The sequence below is a fragment of the Prionailurus bengalensis genome, chromosome B2 (genome assembly GCF_016509475.1).
Source record: "Prionailurus bengalensis isolate Pbe53 chromosome B2, Fcat_Pben_1.1_paternal_pri, whole genome shotgun sequence".
In the NCBI taxonomy this organism is placed as follows: domain Eukaryota; kingdom Metazoa; phylum Chordata; class Mammalia; order Carnivora; family Felidae; genus Prionailurus; species Prionailurus bengalensis.
The window spans coordinates 98,168,698-98,189,029 of record NC_057349.1 but is presented as its reverse complement, the minus strand read 5'-3'; the positions used below and the strand labels follow the sequence as shown (position 1 = coordinate 98,189,029).

Here is a 20,332-nt window from a genome sequence, read left to right as displayed (position 1 = left end):
CCATGTGCTATCAGTCTTGTTATTAAAAATATGTATATGCCACCCACATGTTGCTAATTTAGTTAAAGTCCTATAAATGGAATTGCTAAGTTTTTTTTCTCTCCTTACAGATAGTAACAAAATACATGCATCTTACGCACTTTGCTCTCCCCTACCTCACCCCCCTGATGCACACTCAATATATATCTTGGGGGTCTTTTAAAGCCAACTCATACAGAATTGTTTCATTCTCCTTGTAAGGACTGCATGTAATTCTAGTCTGTGGTCATACTACATTAAAACAGTCCTGTTGATGAGAGCTCAGGTTGTTTTATATTTTGTACTATTACAAACAATGTTGCAGTGATTATCCTTTTACCTATGGCATGTCTATGAGTACAGGTCAGCATTTAAAATGAAATTGTTGACTCAAAGGATTTGTGACTTTTTCATTTCAATCATTATTACAAACTACCCTCTCTATAAGTAGTAGTGATTTACACTTCTTATGTATTCCTTGATCTTACTTCCTCACACTTCACAACACTCCCATGAGAAATGTATAAGTAACGAATATTTATCCACCTCCTCTTCACAGCCTACTATTAAACTTTTGATCTTCAGCAATCTTTTAGGTGAAAAATAGTATCTCAGTGTAGCTAACTTAAAGTTTTATTGTGAGGTTGACCATTTTTCAGCCATTTCTTTGAACTGTCCGTGTCCTTTGTACATTTTTCTATCAGGTTGTTGTAGGTTTTCTTACTGATTTGTAGGAGTTTTCATGTACTCAAGAAATTTAGCCCCTTTGATATAGAAACTGCAAATAGATTTCCCGATTTTCTGTTTGCTTTTTTTTTTTTTATTTTTTTTTTCAACGTTTATTTATTTTTGGGACAGAGAGAGACAGAGCATGAACGGTGGGGGGGGGGGGGGGCAGAGAGAGAGGGAGACAAGAATCGGAAACAGGCTCCAGGCTCCGAGCCATCAGCCCAGAACCCGACGCGGGGCTCGAACTCACGGACCGCGAGATCGTGACCTGGCTGAAGTCGGACGCTTAACCGACTGCGCCACCCAGGCGCCCCAGCTTTTGACTTTTTTATGTTTATTTTTTCCCATGTGAAAGTCTTTATTTTTATGTCATCAGATTTACTAGTTTTCTATTTTACGACTTCTGGGTTTTATGACATTCTTAGGCCTAACTTCATTCCATGAGTGTTTTCTTCCAGCACTTATGTTTTTTGGTTTGGGGTGTTTGTTTGTTTGTTTGTTTTTTTAATACTTACCTCTAATTTAAGTATGATTTATGGTTCTAACTTTACTTTTTTCTGAGTGGCTATCTAGTTGTATCAAGATCATTTGTTGAATAATCCATTTCTCCTCCATCTGAAATACTACATTTTAACACAGTACAGTCTCAAGAATAGTAGTGTCTCTCGGGTATAAAAAGAGTGATAAACTCTTGAAATGGGCATTTTCCTAAAATGCATTTTATTTAAATAATATTGTGAAGAAATGAAGAGGGGTAAATATTGAATGTAACCTTAACATTTTGCCCAATATTTCTTGATATCTATGTAATTGGATCAGAAATTCAGCAGTTAGAAAGGCTAATAGAGTCATTGTTTTATATAAATGGCTGCATTTGTGTTAAGATGATGTATTGAATAGAAGGAATGTGGAGGTTTTTTTCTTGCATTTATTACAGGCTAATAAAATTAAGACATGCCTGTGGCCAGACCAGTGAATTGAGTGCCTCCTCTAGTGAAGGGTATAGTTAGAGCATTGCTGTGTTCAGTGTAAGTGTATTGGCAAGTGTATTTGAATCGACATCTTAAGTTATCCCAATAAAGATTTTCTTCAGTTTTGTCCTGCCTGCTTAATTTTTAAAAATCCACTCTGCTCAAAAGGTTTTCATTCACTTGGACCAGATTTTTTGAATTGCTGCCACATATCCTTCTCTGTCTGCAAACCACCCCCCCCCTTTTTTTTTTCTTTAAAAGGAACATCCTGAAGGACTTTTGGAAGCAGTAGAGGGTACAAATAATATTTGTATGTAGTTATATAAGCAAGGGTTTAATATTTAGATGTGTAAACTTCAGGAATTTGGGGGGGGGGATTTTGTTGTTGTTGTTGTTTTTAGAAACCAGATTGATAGGACATGAGCCTAAAAAAAAAAAAAAGTTATTATTTTAGTTTTGTTTCTCTAATCACACAGTATTGGGGAAAAGATGGACCTTTAATACGTACTTGTCACTTTTTGTTAACCATACTACCCTGTCACATCAAATATAGGTTTCTAGTAGACTCTCAAGTACAGGGTTCTAGATTTACTATGTCAAAGGGCAGAAAACCTTTATTTGTTAATCAGTTGGGCTTCTCTAAAATATAAGCAAAATTGATAACATACTATAAATAAAAGATTTAAAGCAAACTCGCAAAGTTAGTTTCTCGAAGATTGTTTTACTCAGCCACAGAGAAAACATGCCCTGCAGTACTTTCTTTTATGGATTTAAGTAACTACTTTTTATTTTTCATAGTATTTCTTCTCCTATTGTGAAGTGTTATTGTAGATGTAATAATAATTAACACTCCTTTCGACTTAAGACATCTAGGCAGAGGTTAGTGAGTTTTCATTTCCTGACAAGATACACAGGGGTTGATGTTTTGGTTGGTTGAGTTTTGGATGTACAAACACATTGGTCTTATTTTGTATCAGTGACAGTCCACAGGGTTGGTTGCTGTGTGCTGAACTTTCTGTTCTAGACTTTCTGCCAAGTACTTTATGCAAAACTCTGGTTTTAGTGAAACAGGTTTTATTGTTTTTAGTCTGTGTCGTATTATAAGCTCTTGTCAGCCATATGATGCAAACAGAGGAGTTGGTATATATATATGGCCATGAAAACAAACCACTAAAACAAGCCTGTCTCTGTTCAACTGGTTGTTTTTCCTCCCATTCCTGTAGCCTCAGTTCATGTTGTTTACTGCTGAGAGGCCTGAGATGGTGTAATTTTCTTTTCTAGGAACTTGGAATTAGAATTCCTCGACCACTAGGACACGGACCAAGCAGATTCATCCCAGAAAAGGAGGTATGTTGTTTGTGAAAGTACATAGTGAACTGAATGCTTTTAAGGAAAAGCTCTCATGACCCACATCTTGGCATCTGAACAACTGTTGGACAACAACATGTTTTACGCAGAGTTGATCGCAGTTAATCATCATGCTTTGGCAGTGAATCTGTGGGATTAGAAAGCTGTTATAGTCATGTTGATTTCTAGTATTTCATGACGCTTTTCTAACACCCATATTTAATCTAGGAAAGGCAAGACTTGTTTTTGACCAATAATACTCCATCTCTTTATATTTAGATGTTTAGTTAAGTGCATGCTCATAAGCTGAGTTACTTGGTCTTGACCATCTCCACAGGCTGGTGTCAATGCTAGATTGGATGTTTAATTCTAAATATGTAAAACTCCTATGCTTTAGATCTCCTTAAATTTTGGTTCTCCTTAAATTGAGACTAGGCGTTATAAGGAAAGGGTAAAGTCTTTAGAGTCCGTTTGCAAGCTCTGCAAATTTGATAATCTAAATCTGCTTCTTTATCTGGATTCTGGCCAAGTCTGCAAGCAGCCTGTCTAGGTGGCCTTTAATGTTCGGCCTTTGTTGTTTATCTACTACCTACTACATAATATTCAACTGTTTATTCTTCTGTCTTGCTGCTAGTTGAGTTAAAGATTCAGAATTATAACCTTTCTCTCAAGCCAAATTTAACCTGCTTGTAGATGACACTTAAAAAAAATACGTATGCACTGCATTCTAACACCAATTTACAATTTATGTAACCATGGTTTTCCTCTCTTTCATACAGATTCTCCAAGTGGGAAGTGAAGACGCACAGATGCATGCTTTATTTGCAGATTCTTTTGCTGCTTTGGGTCGTTTGGATAACATTACATTAGTGATGGTTTTTCACCCACAGTATCTAGAAAGTTTCCTAAAGACTCAACACTATCTACTGCAAATGGATGGGCCATTGCCCCTACATTATCGGCACTACATTGGAATAATGGTTTGTAAACATTAAATGAAAAATTCCTTCTGCCTCCTTTATTAATCGTTTTAAGAGATGGTTAATGCTTTAAACACAGGGATGAATACTTATATTCTGACTTCTAATTGGATTCCTGTTAGGTAGTATGTGGTTTTCCTCTTACTAAATAAGTATACTCTCAGATGTATCTGTAAAAAGAAACAAGTGTTTATACATTATTAAGAACCATTTTCCATTAAATGAGAATAAAGAAGAACACAGGATCTATTCCACTGTTACAAATAGTTCACATTGACATAAGTGGTACTACTCCTGTTCGATTTGTAAATTATACTCCATTATTTTATGGTTGGCACCTTAATTGAAGTTTGTTAATCTTAGGATCTGAAAGTTATATAAATACAATTCCTAAGGCTCAAATACTTTTATCAGCTATTCAGTTTGTTTTGGGGATATTTCTGAGGTCTTTCTATGGTGTGTGTGATTTTTTTTAATGTTTATATGAAACTGCATTTCTGTGGTTTATGAAAAATTTGCAAACGGACTAATCAAACACTTGCTGTTTTACCCATTATAAAGGAAAAATATTCATAGTTTAAAATTTTAATATTTATAGTTAGATTGATCTTTTTGTTTTCTCTTAAGGCTGCAGCAAGACATCAGTGTTCCTACTTAGTGAACCTCCATGTAAATGATTTCCTTCATGTTGGTGGAGACCCCAAATGGCTTAATGGTTTAGAGAATGCTCCTCAAAAACTACAAAATTTAGGAGAACTTAATAAAGTGTTAGCCCATAGACCTTGGCTTATTACCAAAGAACATATTGAGGTAAGTAGAAGTGTAATGTATCTAAGGTGTCACTTAAAAAAAGATTTTTTTTAAAATAGACTTTAATCTTTAGAGCAATTTTAGGTTTACAGAAAAATGGCACAGAATATTCTCATATTCTACCCTCCTGAGACTCCCCCCAAGTCTCTTTTATTAACATCTAGCATTAGTATGATAACATTTGCTATAATTAAAGAATCAATATTGATCAATTAACTATTAACTAAAATCTGGGGCTTACCTTATGGTTCACTCTTTGTGTTGTATAGTTCTATGGGTTTTGACAAATGCTAATGTCATCTATCCACCATTACACTATCATACAAAGTCGTTTCACCGCTCTAAAAATCCTGTGGGCTCCACCTATTCATCTCCCTCCCCTTTTCCCTGAAACCCTGCAACTACTGATGTTTTTACTGTCTATAGTTTTGCCTTTTCCAGAATGTTACATAGTTGGAATCATACAGTATGTCATCTTTTCAGACGAGCTTCTTTTACTTATCAGTATGCATTTACGGTTCCTCCATGCATTTCCCATGGAAAATTTATTTTATTTATTACTGAATAATAATACACCAGTGTATGGAGTTACCATAGTTTGTTTGAAAGCCATCTTGGGTTACTTCTGGTTTTGAGCAGTTACAATATAGCTGCTATAAACATTCACATGCAGGGGTTTTTGGGTGAACATAAGTTTTCAAAACAGGTAAATAATTAGGAATGTGATTGTTGGATTGCATGGTAAGCCTGTGTTTAGCTTTGTAAGAAACTGGGAAAAGGTCTTCCAAAGTGACTGTACCAGTTTGCATTCCCAGAAGCAGTGGATGAGCATTCCTATTTCTCCATATCCTCACCAGCACTTGGTGTATCAGTGTTTTGGATTTTAGCCATTCTGATAGGTGTAAAGTGGCATCTTGTGTATCTTTTCAAAATGCCATTTAAATTAGTGCCTTCTGGTTCTAGGTAGATTGACATCCCCTAAAAGTATCTACTGTGCAGTAGACATACAACATATTTTTGGGCTTATCTTTCTATTTCATAAAACATTTTCAATACTATTATATAATTGAAGCATCTTATTAAGATATAAGATCTGAAATTGATCAATGTAGTATCTATTACATTGTCTGGTAATGCAAAATTACACAGGATTATAAAACAAATAATGAAGCAGAAGGGATATGATATGCAAGACTTTGAAGAATCATAGACTTTACCTTGAACATAATTTTTTAAATAATTTTGATGATTTAGGAATATGCAGAGTCAAGTTCAAACTACTGCCTTTAAAATTCCTTGAGACAGTTTGATAATAAAAACACAGGCATATTTTATACAGTAGCTTCCACTTTAAATACAGATTTATTACATTTAGATTGAGACTTTGAACTAACAGTGAAAGCATTCAGAATCCGGCATCTGAAATATGGCAACTGCTTTTAAACAAAAAGCATTCTATTACATTTTAAAATCAGGATTTCAGAAAATCAAAATAATAATGAATATGTCATTATCAGGTTATGTTAAGCTCTGTTTGTAAATACATAATTCATAAAAAATTATATTAGCAAACTCTGGGTTCTATGTGTCTCAAATTATAATTGTACCCTAGGTTTTATACAGTGACTACTCCTGTTTTTAAGTTTATTTATTTATTTTGAGAGAGAGCACATGCGTGCACCTGCACACATGAGCAGGGGAGGGGCAGGGAGAGAACCTCAAGCAGGCTCAACGCTGCAGGCTCAACACTGTCAGCTCAGAGCCTGATGTGGGGCTCAAACCCATGAACCGTGAGATCATGACTTACACCAAAATCAAGAGTCAGATGGATGCCTAACCTACTGAGCTACCCAGGTGCCTCCTAATCCTGTTTTAAATAGATTAAATACCAAGATGAACTATTTACTTTTACCAACACCATAACCAGTGTAAAAATATGTTCTTTTTTTTTTCTTAAGGGACTTTTAAAAGCTGAAGAGCACAGCTGGTCCCTTGCAGAACTGGTACATGCAGTGGTTCTCCTCACACACTATCATTCTCTTGCCTCATTCACATTTGGCTGTGGAATCAGTCCAGAAATTCATTGTGATGGTGGCCACACATTCAGACCTCCTTCTGTTAGTAACTACTGCATCTGTGACATTACAAATGGCAATCACAGTGTGGATGAGATGCAGGTCAACTCAGCAGGAAATGTTTCAGTAAGTATCTATTATTTGTTACAGGATTATCTTAAGACTAATCATAATGATTGCTGCTATATTATTTTTTCATGTGACTTCTTAGAAAACCTACCCTGTTAAGCCCCTCTACCTGTTCATTCAGCAAGTATTTACTGACTGCCTATAAATGCTCAGCAGTTTAGTGCTAAGGGACATATAAAATTTTAAGACCCTTTAGGAGGTTACACTCAAGTGTAATTTTAGGATCAGGAGCCACCAGCATATGCCCCATGAGAGCCAGCTAGTATTGAATGGGTGCTGCAGTAAGATGAGGGGAGGCTGAGACCATGCAAGTTAGTGGTGGAGACTCCCTGATGCTGATCACATTCTTTTCCTCTCTTTTGCATAAAAGAAACAGGCTGGTTTCTTAATTATCTTTTAGAAGAGTTAATCAGCCTTTATCTAGAAATTTCTCCTTTTAAAATTCTTTTTCATTTTTAACTTGGCACAAATATATATATATAAGTGAAAGTAAATTTATTAAAATGTTTTCTACTCCTTCTCTGGGTTTTATATTTTCTCAATTTTGTTATTCCCTTAAAACAGATTAGAACAAGTTGAATGTTCTATAAGCAGATTTTAATTTCTGAATACAATGAGTCAAAATCCCCTTTGCATTCTTTTGCTATAGTGAAAAGATTTCCAAAGAGAAATCACAGAAACAACATCACAGTCTTCTGAATACTTTGCATGCATACATTTTCTCGGTTATATTATTCCTTTGAAACAGATTTGAACAGGTCAAATTACCTTTAATGTATATATTTGACTGTGGGCAGGTTACCTCCCTGAGCCTCTGTTCTTTCATGTCTAAATAGAGGTCAGACATAAGGTTATTTGAGGTTTAAATGAAATGTCTCTAAAGAAATAAAAGGCCTAGTACAGCTGGTATTATTTATCAGGTGCTAAATAAAAAGTAGCATTTACATATGGTGAGATTAGCACACGAAGGAAAATAATTTTCCCAGGATTGATCACTTGTGAGCTGATCACAAGGCCCAAGACCATCAGTTTCACCCTGTTGAGCCACCTGGATTAATGTTATAGGCTGTAATATTGGCCACTGATCATTTATTAAAACTTATATGGGATGGTCTAAGGGAAAATATATGTATTAGTTGTTAGGAGGCTTGGAGTTGGATTGTGGTCCTTCCCCACCTTTGATTTAGGACAAGGCTGAAGAAAATAATGGGGTTGGGGGTAGTCTTACAGTGCCTTTGGAAGGGCCAGAACTTGCCTTAAATCTTCCTCAACCACATAAGTATTTCATGTATTAGTGCTTGAGAGAATTTGAATGTAGGATGGGTTCAACTACACAAAAGGAAAAGATATTTACCACTTCTTTTTAATATGAAGTGAAGAGGCCACCTCTTAGTGCTAAAATGGTATGTAGTACATGAACACGCCTTCTTTCATTACAGAAAATTCCAAAATTTGTACTTTTTGTGTGGGAGTGTAGAAAGGCAAGAATGCTTTCCTGAACAACGGATGAATTAGCAGTAGCTTTAGTTTGTTTGTATGTAGGTACAGTTGGAGCACTAGGTATGTATGTACTCTGGACTACTTAGAAGTAGGTTTTTGAATGTAACAAGTCAACTTGAGTTGTAATATATTTTGGGAAATCAGTTCAGTACACATTGTGACTGTAAACATTGTACTGTAAATGTTCTGTAGTTTTTCCCTAATAAAATTTTTGGGGTAAAGGGTAAAAAAAAAAATAGCACAAGGCTAAAAAAGTACTTGATTGTTTCTAGTTATTCCTCTGTTACATGAGGTTAGTAGTAAAATAATAGAAATTTTAAATTACTAGTCCCTGAGTTTGCTATTTAAAAGGTTTATGGCCCACACTGAGGGCACTTGTCAGTGAGCTAATATAGTTTATTCTTCAGGTACGTATCAGATGTCTGACTCAGTTCAATTCAGATACAAGTGGTTAAAAAACCAAAAGAATTTCCTCATACAATATTAACATTTTAATATCAAAATTAAATGCCTTTTTTTTTTTACACTAACAACTTTAATAGATTTTTTAAGGAGCAAAAGAAATGTACTTTATTTCCTTTACTTCTTCACTTTAAATCAATCAAGAATTGTCTTTCATAAGAATACTTAAAATTTGGGCTGTTTTAGGAGAAGGTAGCTACACAGAACAGGTAGTATAATGAAGGATAATGTGAGTTGACAAAAACCTTAATATATTTATATATTTTTTTTTTGGTAAACCTTGGGTCATTCTTTTCAGCCCTTTATTTGGCCACCGACTCTCTCTTAGGAGTAATTAAGGAGAACTATGTACCAGAAGAACCTTTAATACATCATAGAAACACTTTCTATCATGAAATTGTGAGAGGAAGTACTCACTATAGGGTGCTTCGGTATAACTGTTAGGATCATACGAAAGTATAAAGCACCAGTAGTATAGATTTTTTGTCTCTTAATGTAGAATTATCCTTACAAGCTTTCTGCAACAAATATTTTGCAAATATCCACTATGTGCCAGGTATTATGCTGGGCTCTGAATATATACTCGTAAATTAGACAGGTCCCCTGTCTTTATGAAGGTTTGGTTTGAGGGAGGCAGGCATTAAACCAGTATCATGCAGTAACTATTACAAATTGTATCTGGTGCTCTGAAGGAATGAGCAGAATGCTGTGTGAGAATAATTAGGGTGGCAAGGTTTGGGATGGGGGGACAGGACAGGAAAAGCAAGTAAGCTGACATGAGTAGGACCAATGGGTGTAAACCAGGAAAAGAGTATAAGAGTAGCGGAAGAACATTCCTAGCAAAAGATATGTATAATGAGGAAAACATTAATTTTGTGTTTGAACACTGAGATTTGAAATTGGAAGATTTCTTACTATTTTATAAGATAAATTCCACAGATTTGATCCCAGTTCCATAGTAAGGATGCAGCAGGGTATTGTTTGGCTAGTTCAAGTCCACTGGCCAGTCCTCCTGCGTCTGTCAGACCTATTAATACAGATGTCACTGCTCTAGTCATCCCAGCAAGTGACAGCTGCCAACCCCATTTGCAGAGGTCATGTGGAGAATTCCAGCCCTGTAAGGACACATTTCATTCTTAATTGGTAAATTCGAGCTGATTACTATAATTTGAAGATGATAGACACGTGTTGACAGTGTGCCCAAATGTGCATAGTTGAAGCAAAACCACTTAAACTTTGTATCTTATTTAAGCCGTTGTAAGTTGATGATTAGTGTTAAATTTTAATTCTTAAAACTTAGCATTAACAGTAATGACATTATTACTAATTTTTTAAGGTAAAAATATTGTGTTCTTAAAAAACTTACTTTAAAATCTGTAGACCTGTATATGTACACCAAAATATTTTCATTTTTTTATTCATTAATGTACATTAAAATTATAAGATCTATTTTTCCTATATTCTGTTGTCTCATAAGAATTTGTATCTTAATAAAAGAAAATTTTTAAATTTCATCCTTTGTCTGAAATATACAACATTAATTATATTTTCTCTTCAGGTAAGTGATTCGTTCTTTGAGGTTGAAGCCCTGATGGAAAAGATGAGGCAGTTACAGGAATGTCGAGATGAAGAAGAGGCAAGTCAGGAAGAGATGGCTTCACGTTTTGAAATAGAAAAAAGAGAGAGCATGTTTGTCTTCTCTTCAGGTAAAAGCAATCATTACATAGTCAAAAAAATTTCTATTGCTTACAAAAAAGATCCCCACTTTTTTTAACGTTTGTTTATTTTTGAGAAAGAGAATCCCAAGCAGGCTTCATGCTATCAGCACAAAGCCCAACTTGGGGCTTGATCTCAGGAACCATGGGATCATGACCTGAGCCAAACTTGAGTCAGATGCTTAACAGAGTGAGCCACCCAAGTGGGGGTGAGAATTTAGATAAGTTTTTATCTTTTTTTTTTTTTTTTACTTTTATCTTTTAATTTTATCAGAGAATTTAAATAATAGTTTTAAAACCTAAATCCAAATATGTTTTTCCTTTTAGATAAGCTATTATTGCATAGGTGTTCCTACCTATAAATAAAGCAGGCAACCTAGAAAAAGAAGTTATAGTATAAATAGCACTACACTAAAAGAGGACATTTGATTTGTTTTTTATACTAAAATCACTGCTAATAAACTTTGTGAATGTAAGGCACTTAACATATGAATGCTCTCTTTTTCCTCTTCTTTAAAATTAGGATATTGGGGGTGCCTGGGTAGCTCAGTTGGTTAAGCGTTTGACTCTTGAGTTTGGCTCAAGTCATGATCTCACAATTTGTGAGATCACGCCCCGAGTCAGGCTCTGCACAGCCTGCTGAGGATTCTCTCTCTCCCTTTTTTTCTCTGCCCCTCTCCCATTCACATACTCTCTATAAATAAATAAACATTAAAGATATTAAATAAAATTAGGAAATTTTATAAGCCCTGAGATTACTTTTTAGCTTTAAAATAAAATGATTTGTGAAATGATTTGTCAGTTGTTAGACAACTGATGACAAATGTAAATTCTTTATGTTTGGCCTTTATATACAGGCTATACAATTTAATATATAAATCAGGTAATTTACAGGAAATGTATTTTGATAACAGAGCGAAAGAGTGTATGTGTTAAATACCAAGTTTCCTAATAGCAAACAAAAAAAATCACATTTTTTCTTCAAGTTTATTTTGAGAAAGCAGGAGAGAGATCCCAAGCAGGCTCCTTGCTGTCAGCACAGAGCCTAGTTTCACAAACTGTGAGATCATGACCTGAGCCAAAATCAGGAGTCAGATGCTTAACTGACTGAGCCACTGAGGCGCCCCAGAAAAAGTTATATCAAATTTGTATAAATGAAGGTTGGATGTTATCTTGTTTCTCCTTGAGGAAAAGTTTTTGTTTCTATTTACTTCAAACGAACATGAAAGCAATCCAGAAAGGCTTTAGAGCATTTCAGGAAACACTGTAAAAATGATTCACCATTGCAGTATTGTTTCTAGGACCCTTTGAGGTGTTAGATCATATTATATATTGTAGGACATTAATATTTAACCAGAAATCATTCAAGTGCTAAAGTATAGAGCATAGATGATTTATCACCATAAAGATTATCCAAAAGGGTGTTCAGACTTTGAGTACATGCTTTTAAGTAGAACTGGGAACACAGAGGGTATAGGAAAGAGAAAAATGCAAGGCATAAAAAATTCAACCATGAATATTTTTATAACAATCTAATTACATTCCATTTATTGGTAAGTAAGCTACTTTATGGTTTTAAGACTTAAGTTGGTTACTCACTGTCAGAGGGCTATCCTGTTTTTACTTATTATAGGTAAAATGAATTTTAACTAGCATTCTGTTTTTAAAAAGCTTTAAGTGGCTTTTTTTTTTTTTTTAATTATTTCAGATGATGAAGAAGTTACACCAGCAAGAGATGTATCTCGTCACTTTGAGGATACTAGTTACGGCTATAAGGATTTCTCTAGACACGGGATGCATGTTCCAACATTTCGAGTACAGGTAAAATTGCACATGACTAGTTAGAAATAGTTCCGTCTGACTTAAAATAAGAAAAAGCCCCCTGGATTTGAGAATTCTAGAATGTTGAAGAAGTAACTTTTATCAGGCAATTCCTTTAAATATATTTATTTTATTGTTGAAGTTCATAAATCAGATATTAAAACACGTTCACCCATAAAACTAAATTACAGTAATGGGTTAGGTTCCCAGATGGTGTGCCAAAACTCAAGTTCATAATATATCTAAACAATGAATAATACTAGCATTTATAGCATTGGTTTTTCTTCTCCTCTCCTATTGAGCCCCAGCATTAAAGTGAGGCCCTGATATGCACCAGGCCTGAGTAACAAGAGAAATGTCCCCAGCATCCCAAGCATTATGTAAAAGTGAGTAGAGGGAAAGAGGATGAAAAATTCAAAAGTAAAAGATGTGCTTTATTTACTTTTTTAGGGAGAGTAAGCTTTTGCTTGGTTTGTTTTCTTTATAACTTGGATGAGTTCTTACAGATAGCACAGACAATAAACCAGGACAATTACAGTATCCTAATTCACTGTGAAATATGTACTGAATGTTATTTGGAGCAATGAACATTTTTGAGGGTTTTAAATTAAACTTTGAGAGGATTCACATAAATAGTGATGTGGGGAGTAGAATTATTTTTGGTAGACCCAGTTTCTTTAGCTCCAAAATCATGAACTCTGAAATATACATTAAAACTTCCTCTGTATAATTCTGTATCTATTGAGTCTATGGAAACTTAGGGACCTAGTGGTCCTCTAGGATACTACTAGGCTCCTTCTTTGTTCTTGCTTGGTAGGAGGCACTATGCTAAAAGTGCGTTGCAAATATATCTCAGGAGCAACAGTAGCTATATTCTCTGTTTCCACAGTAAAAGTTAAGAATCATCAGTTAATCAATTATTGATTGATTAATTCATCAGTTTATTCTGTTCTTTAAGCTTTGTAAGACTGCTCTCAGTCCAGTCCATTAATAGAAACATCAGCATAACTGTATTTCTTAAATAGCCTATTGTATAAAAATTTAGGTAAATATTTAATTCAGATGAGTTGTTATTCCCAACTTCCTCAGTTATTGTGAGGGTCCAGTGTAAAAACTAGAAAATTGTGTTTCTTTGCTCAAGGGATGAAGATGTTTAAAGGGACAAAAATTAGGCACAAGGAAGAGTTACAGAATATTTCTACTTGATAGTATAATTGTGTCATGAAATACAATAATTAGAATTGAAGACATCATGTGGGTTGGAAATGTTATGGTGTGAGTTAGGATTTGAGAGATTTGCATGATCCAAAAGCATGGGCATTGTAAAGCAGAGGAGACTATAAGCAATAATTGAGCTTAGATTGAGGGAAGCGATCATAAAGAAATTGGCTGGGCTGCTGAGTGCTTCAAGCAAAGGATTCCTACTTCTGATTACTGTGAAGCTAGTTTAAAATCGGTCAGGTTTGTAAGTTTTAACCAGAGTAATAACATGTCAGAGAGGTGTTTCAGGAAAATAAATATGAGAGCAACGTAGAAGTAGCATAGGGGCTTATTTTGCTTGAGGTAGAAAGAAAGGAAGCAGGGAGATTTAGTGTAAGAAAACTAATTAGAAGATTCAGTTAATTATGCTAAGAATTAGGAGGTAGGAGGAAAAGGAATGAGTGATGGTTGTATTGAATTAAAAATTTACAAACTTTGAGGACCATTTAAATAGCTGCAGCAATGGAAAGGGAGAGAGGACTTCCAAGATGGGTCATCTCTGGATGCTGAGTGAGGAGACGGTGAGAGAGAGAGAGAGCTGAAAATGGGTGGCCTGTGTTTAGGAGAGAAGAATTCCACTGGTTTTTAAGCTCACTGAATTACAAAAGGTTTGCATGCTGTAGAGAACATACTAGAAAGGCAGTGGATTCCAACTGCCAGTAATCTCACCTAGGTCTACTGCTTTGCCATATGAACTATACTTGGCCACACTTTAATTATTCACATTTGTTCTGTTCTCTGTATTTAGGACTACTGCTGGGAAGACCATGGTTATTCTTTGGTAAATCGCCTTTATCCAGATGTGGGACAGTTGATTGATGAAAAATTTCACATTGCTTACAATCTTACTTATAATACAATGGCAATGCACAAAGATGTTGATACCTCAATGCTTAGACGGGCTATTTGGAACTATATTCACTGCATGTTTGGAATAAGGTTAGTTTGTTTTCTTATGTTTACAAAGAAATATTTTCCTTTGAGCTAAATTATTCAAGTGCTTGGGACATATATACACAGATGCACTATATATATGTATATATATATTACATATATGTATAATATAATATTCATAAACCATCCCTTCCCCAATAGCTTATTTTTATGCCACTTATTAGTCAAAGAACCAATTTAATGCAGCTTGGTTTATTTCCTCTCTCCTAGCTAGGCAGAAGGGAAAGTTAGGGACATTGCCTCTGGCCCATAGAGGAAAAGTTTGTCACCAGACATCTTTGATATCTTTTCTCTTTGTATCATCTCCTGTCATCTTGGATCTAAGTACCCTTATAGTGCCCTCCTGGCTATTCTCAAGCTCCTTCTGAAGAGTACCTGCTCCCATGATACTTCATCAAAATGCAAAACTTCCATGTCCTGTTAGGTATTCAGCCATATTATGTTATACAGGAAATGCAGCCATTATATACCACCTTCTAACAGATGTACATAAACACTATGCTATAGGGTTTTCTGATTATTTCAGCTGTAAAATCAGGTTTTCTCTTGCTATTCATTTTATCAGTGACTGGACTATTAGCTTCCAGAATAGTAGTAGAACCAGCTTTGCAAGAGCTGAAACACAAGAGACTTGAGTCCCTGGATGTTCTAGAAACTATAACTCAGTGGAGCAGAGCAGACACTTGTGACTGTAACCATCTTGGCTTAAAGCAGAACAGCTTATCCTAAGTGTAGACACTGTGAGGCTGACTGTAAATCATCCTTCCCTCTGGAATAATCATCTGCCAATCCCCCACCATTTTTTTCCTCATCTGATCCCAGAAACTCCTGGAAACATGGGGAAAAAAAAATAATTATTGTTTTCATTTACACAAGTGGATTATGATCTATATATCATGCAGTAGTAACCAGAAATATTAATTTGTGGACTTCTTAATTTTAACAATACTCAAATTGTTTCCACAATTTCCTCAGTGTGATTGCTTCTTTGATCATAAATATATACTGTTGCTTGGGTACTGGCAAATTTTCTATTCATCTCCCTAACTTCTGTTTCTTATCCCCTTTATATTCACTCATTCACCTCCAATTAAACATTATAAAGCAGTTGTTTTTGAGAGATAGCTGCCTACACAGGGAGGGAAGAAGAATACAGCATTTATTAATGTCCATACTTTCAAAAGAAATCAAACTATAAATTGAAAATATATAATTCTCACTTTATCTTTTAACAGATATGATGACTATGACTATGGTGAAATTAACCAGTTATTGGATCGTAGCTTTAAAGTTTATATCAAGACTGTTGTTTGCACTCCTGAAAAGGTTACCAAAAGAATGTATGATAGCTTCTGGAGGCAGTTTAAGCACTCTGAGAAGGTATGTACCTATTGTGGTTTGCCCTGTAACTTAGCAGTGATTCTTACTCTCCTTCATCTAATCTAATGACTCTCAAATCTTTTCCAACCAAGAGAAGAACATTCCAGCACAGCTGTCTCTGGTGTCCCTTGGAAGGGAATCTCATTGTAGTGCTAGAGTAAAAGAATAAAGACAGGGCATCCAGGGCCCCACTTCAGAAGTGCTGGCGTGGCTGTCACTGCTTGGGAGAATTGTTTATAGATATAAATGGTCTGGTCGTTGAACCATCTTGGTTATTAAATTATTAAGTGATGATTTGGCAGGGGAGGTTGGTATTCTAATAAAGCAATGTCTAGATTTTCTGAAATATAACAAACCTCTAAGAAGAGATGTAATCAAATATAAGCTCCGTATCTCTCCAAAAAGAGCATCAGATGGCTTTCATTTTGAGACAAATTCAAGACTTCTAAGTTATTCAGTGGCACACAGAAAATGTACTTATTTTGGGGGGATACTAGCACTGAAAAGCTGGGAATGCTTACAACTGTACCTTAAATAATGTGTTTTATATTCAGGTTCATGTTAATCTGCTTCTTATAGAAGCTAGGATGCAAGCAGAACTCCTCTACGCTCTGAGAGCCATTACCCGCTATATGACCTGATGCCTTTCCTCCATTAAAGATAATGGAATGATCAGCAGATATAGTCTACAAGGGGAAGGTACTAAGCCCCAGGACCAATGGTAGATAAAAGAATTCAGAAATCCATTGTGCCATGATTCCTTTAGTTTCTGCTATGTTACTGTGGAAATACCACTGCTGGCACGAGCAGTGAATGCTTGGCAGCTTCAAGTGTAGAGCTGTGAAGAAGGGCTGCCATTCACAGTATTCACAGTATTTTGCTTTTTGACAGTACAAGATGCTGTATAACTGTTTTAATACAGCAAATAGTAACTCTCCAAATCCTGTTGCTTTTATGTTAAATAAGATAACAAGAATTGGAGCATGCAAAGAATGGGAGTTGGATAATGACATAAGCTTTTTATACATAAAGAATTTTATTTAGATCCTGGTGCTGCTATTTCTGCTGGTGGAATGAATAGAGTGGCTGTTCCAGTTAAGCTATTAGTAATAAAAGTGAACACTGCTACTATCTGAGCCTACATACATAATTTGCGTGGTTTCAAATTAAACTTGCATATGTGTTAATTTTTTTGCATCTAAAAAAGCCTAGAATTATTACAGCTCGGCAAAGACCATTTCGATGGTAACAGTTCATTTCTTTCATTATAGTTTTTTTTTTTAATTCAGCTATTGGATGACATTAAATTACAGTGGCATTCTTAAAGATTTTCTTCAAAAAGCAATCTTAAATGAAAGTGTATAAATTATAAGAAAAGCTAGCTATCTTTTGATATGCTGTTTCCCAAGATTCTCTGACACTGGAGGGCAGCTGTCTTGTGCAGTATTTTGTTTCCAGCACTGAAGTTGTGGGAAATGTTGCTGTAGACTGCTGCGCAGTCCCAGGTGCATTCTGCCCCTCTGCTCCTGCCCACCTCGTGGTCCCCACTTTAAAGATTGTGCAGCTCTTTAAAAATAAAGCTGGAAAATATTTTTAGTCAGGTTATCAAATTTGATTTACAAAAATGCTAACTTTGGGAAAAAATGTATTAAGTACTTTGTATTCTGGAAGTGTGAATTGCTTTTGAAGTCTGTCAGTATTATTGGTATTTTTCAATAAATCATTTTTTCTCCAATTTTATGTGCTGTCTCAATCTCATGAAAAATTATGACTTCACAATCAATTACCATTCTGAAGTTCCGTTTACTTTTAATAGCCAAGCAGATTCACAAATAATGCTGTAATCAGATGAGAGACTATTAAATGGCAAACTCTCAATGCCATTTTAAAGGTTACAAAGAGTGGCCTTTCATGATCTCATGTAAGACTTTTATGGCCCCATGCCTTGTCCCTTTTGAATGGAGATGTTTTAGAGTTCAAATAAGAATCATTAGAAACAGGGGCACCTGTTGGTGTATGTAACATGCAGCTCTTGATCTCAGGTCCAGGCCCCACACTGGGTGTACAGATTACTTAAAATCCTTTTTAAAAAAATTATAAACAAGGACTAGAGTGACAACAGGACAGAAAATGGCACTGTCAAGTAGAAATAGCTCTGGTTTTAGAACAAACTGAGGGTTGTTGGGTGGAGGGACAGGCTAAATGGACAAGGGACATAAAGGAGGACACTTGTTGAACACTGGATATTATATGTAAGTGATGAATCATTAAATTCTATTACTGAAATCAAAAAAAGGGGGGGGGGAGGTGCTAACATCTTGTTTGATGGTAATAAACACACGTTATTGCTTGAAAGGCCCTGCAAGTAGCATAGGTGGATTTAGCAAATTGTGACTTTGTCTTTACAATATTTGGTGGCAAATCTTTATTGTATAGTACATATACATAGCTACAGTTTAAATCCTGGAACTTTATTAATTTGTAGTACGTTTTAATTTTAACATATTTATAAACAATTTTATAGTCTTTTAATCTATATATCATTACATTTAGTAGACTTAGCTTAATTTACCGTTACTGGTTAGGAATGCATATTTAACTTCTTCAGGTGAATATTGTTGATATGCTTTTACTTCAGAGGACACTAAAAAAAAAATGTAGCAGGTAATAAAAATATTCATGTCCAGCAAGGGAAAAATCTAGATTTAATCAAATCTGTTATAATGTTACTCATCAAAACATTTTAGCTCAGTCTAGTACCTAGTAATTTATAATGTGTGGGTGAGAGTAGGGAGGCAAAATGGTTCCTACCTTCAAAGTTCTATATCCTGGTGAGAAGACAAGACTATTAAGTTTCTTTAAATATAAAATATATTGATAATAAGTCCGTTTCTTTTTTAAATATTTTTGAGAGGGCAGAGAGAGGGAGACACAGAATCCTAAGCAGGCTCCAGGCTCTGTCAGCACAGGGCCTGATGTGGATCTCAAACTCATGAACCGCAAGATCATGACCTGAACCAAAGTTGAACACCCAACTGATTGAGCCACCCAGGCACCCCACATAAGTTTATTTCTAATTAGCTTACAATAATATATACATGGTCCTACACATTGAATTTACATCATGCCTTTGCCCTTTTCTGTCTACTGTAGAGTTATAGCAATACAGGTGAACCCAACAAGTTTACATACACTGTACATAGTTAAAATTTTATTCATTTTGCTTAGTTCTTTGTACTTCTTAAAAATAGAAGATCAGGGCACCTGGGTGGCTCAGTTGGTTAAGCATCTGACTCTTGATTTCAGCTCAGGTCATGATATTGTGGTTATGTTAAGCTCTACAACTTCCTCATAAAGTCACAACTTTCAAGGGCAGAAGACACAGCTGACTTTCTTGACACATAGACACAGAGAGGCAAGACAAAATGAGGAGACAGAGAAATTTATCCCAAATGAAAGAACAAGCCAGGACCACAGTCAGAGATCTAAGCAAAACAGATATAAGTAACATGCCTTGTAGAGAATTTAACTTAATGGGCATAAGTATACTCACTGGACTTGAGAAAAGAGTAGAAGACATGAATGAAACCCTTAACACAGAGATAAGGAAAAACATAGCAAAGATAAAGGGCACAAGAAACAAAATAAACACACTTGAGGTAATGAACAGCAGGATGGAAGAAGCAGAGAAACGAATTAATGACATAGAAGACAGAGTAATGGGAACCTAAACAAAAGAGAGATAAAAGAATTATGAAAACAAGAACAGATAGGGAACTCAGTGATTGCACCAAATATAGCAACATTCATATTATAGAAGTCCCAGAAGAAGAGAGAGAAAAGGGGACAGAAAATTTATTTGAAGAAATAATAGCTGAAATTTTCCCTAAACTAAGTAAGGAAACAGATACCCAGATCCAGGAAGCATACAGTACCCACAACAAATCGACAAAAGCAGACCCACCAAGACATAATTAAATTTGCAAAATACAGCATTTAAAGAAAGTTTTTTTAAATTTAACACTTATTTTTGAGAGGGAGAGAGAGGGACAGAGTGTGAGCAGGGGAGGAGTAGAGAAAGAGGGAGAGACAGAATCTGAAGCAGACTCCAGGCTCTGAGCTATCAGCACGGAGCCCAATGTGGGGCTCAAACTCATGGACCGTGAGATCATGACCTGAGC

At 35.4% G+C, this 20,332-nt stretch overlaps 1 protein-coding gene across 5 annotated transcripts in view; it reads left to right on the top strand.

Annotated features, from left to right (window-relative positions):
- Positions 1-17,886, top strand: part of SESN1 (sestrin 1) — a 115,413-nt gene extending 97,527 nt beyond the window's left edge. For all 5 annotated transcript variants that reach the window (XM_043592067.1, XM_043592071.1, XM_043592068.1 and 2 more), the window contains exons 2-10: positions 3,000-3,065; positions 3,845-4,045; positions 4,673-4,855; positions 6,814-7,056; positions 10,580-10,727; positions 12,445-12,557; positions 14,566-14,756; positions 16,007-16,151; positions 16,706-17,886. In XM_043592067.1, coding sequence (XP_043448002.1) covers positions 3,000-3,065; positions 3,845-4,045; positions 4,673-4,855; positions 6,814-7,056; positions 10,580-10,727; positions 12,445-12,557; positions 14,566-14,756; positions 16,007-16,151; positions 16,706-16,792 — 1,377 coding nt within the window. In that variant the 3' untranslated portion in view covers positions 16,793-17,886. The remainder of the gene's footprint in view (positions 1-2,999; positions 3,066-3,844; positions 4,046-4,672; positions 4,856-6,813; positions 7,057-10,579; positions 10,728-12,444; positions 12,558-14,565; positions 14,757-16,006; positions 16,152-16,705) is intronic.
- Positions 17,887-20,332: the final 2,446 nt, after the last annotated feature.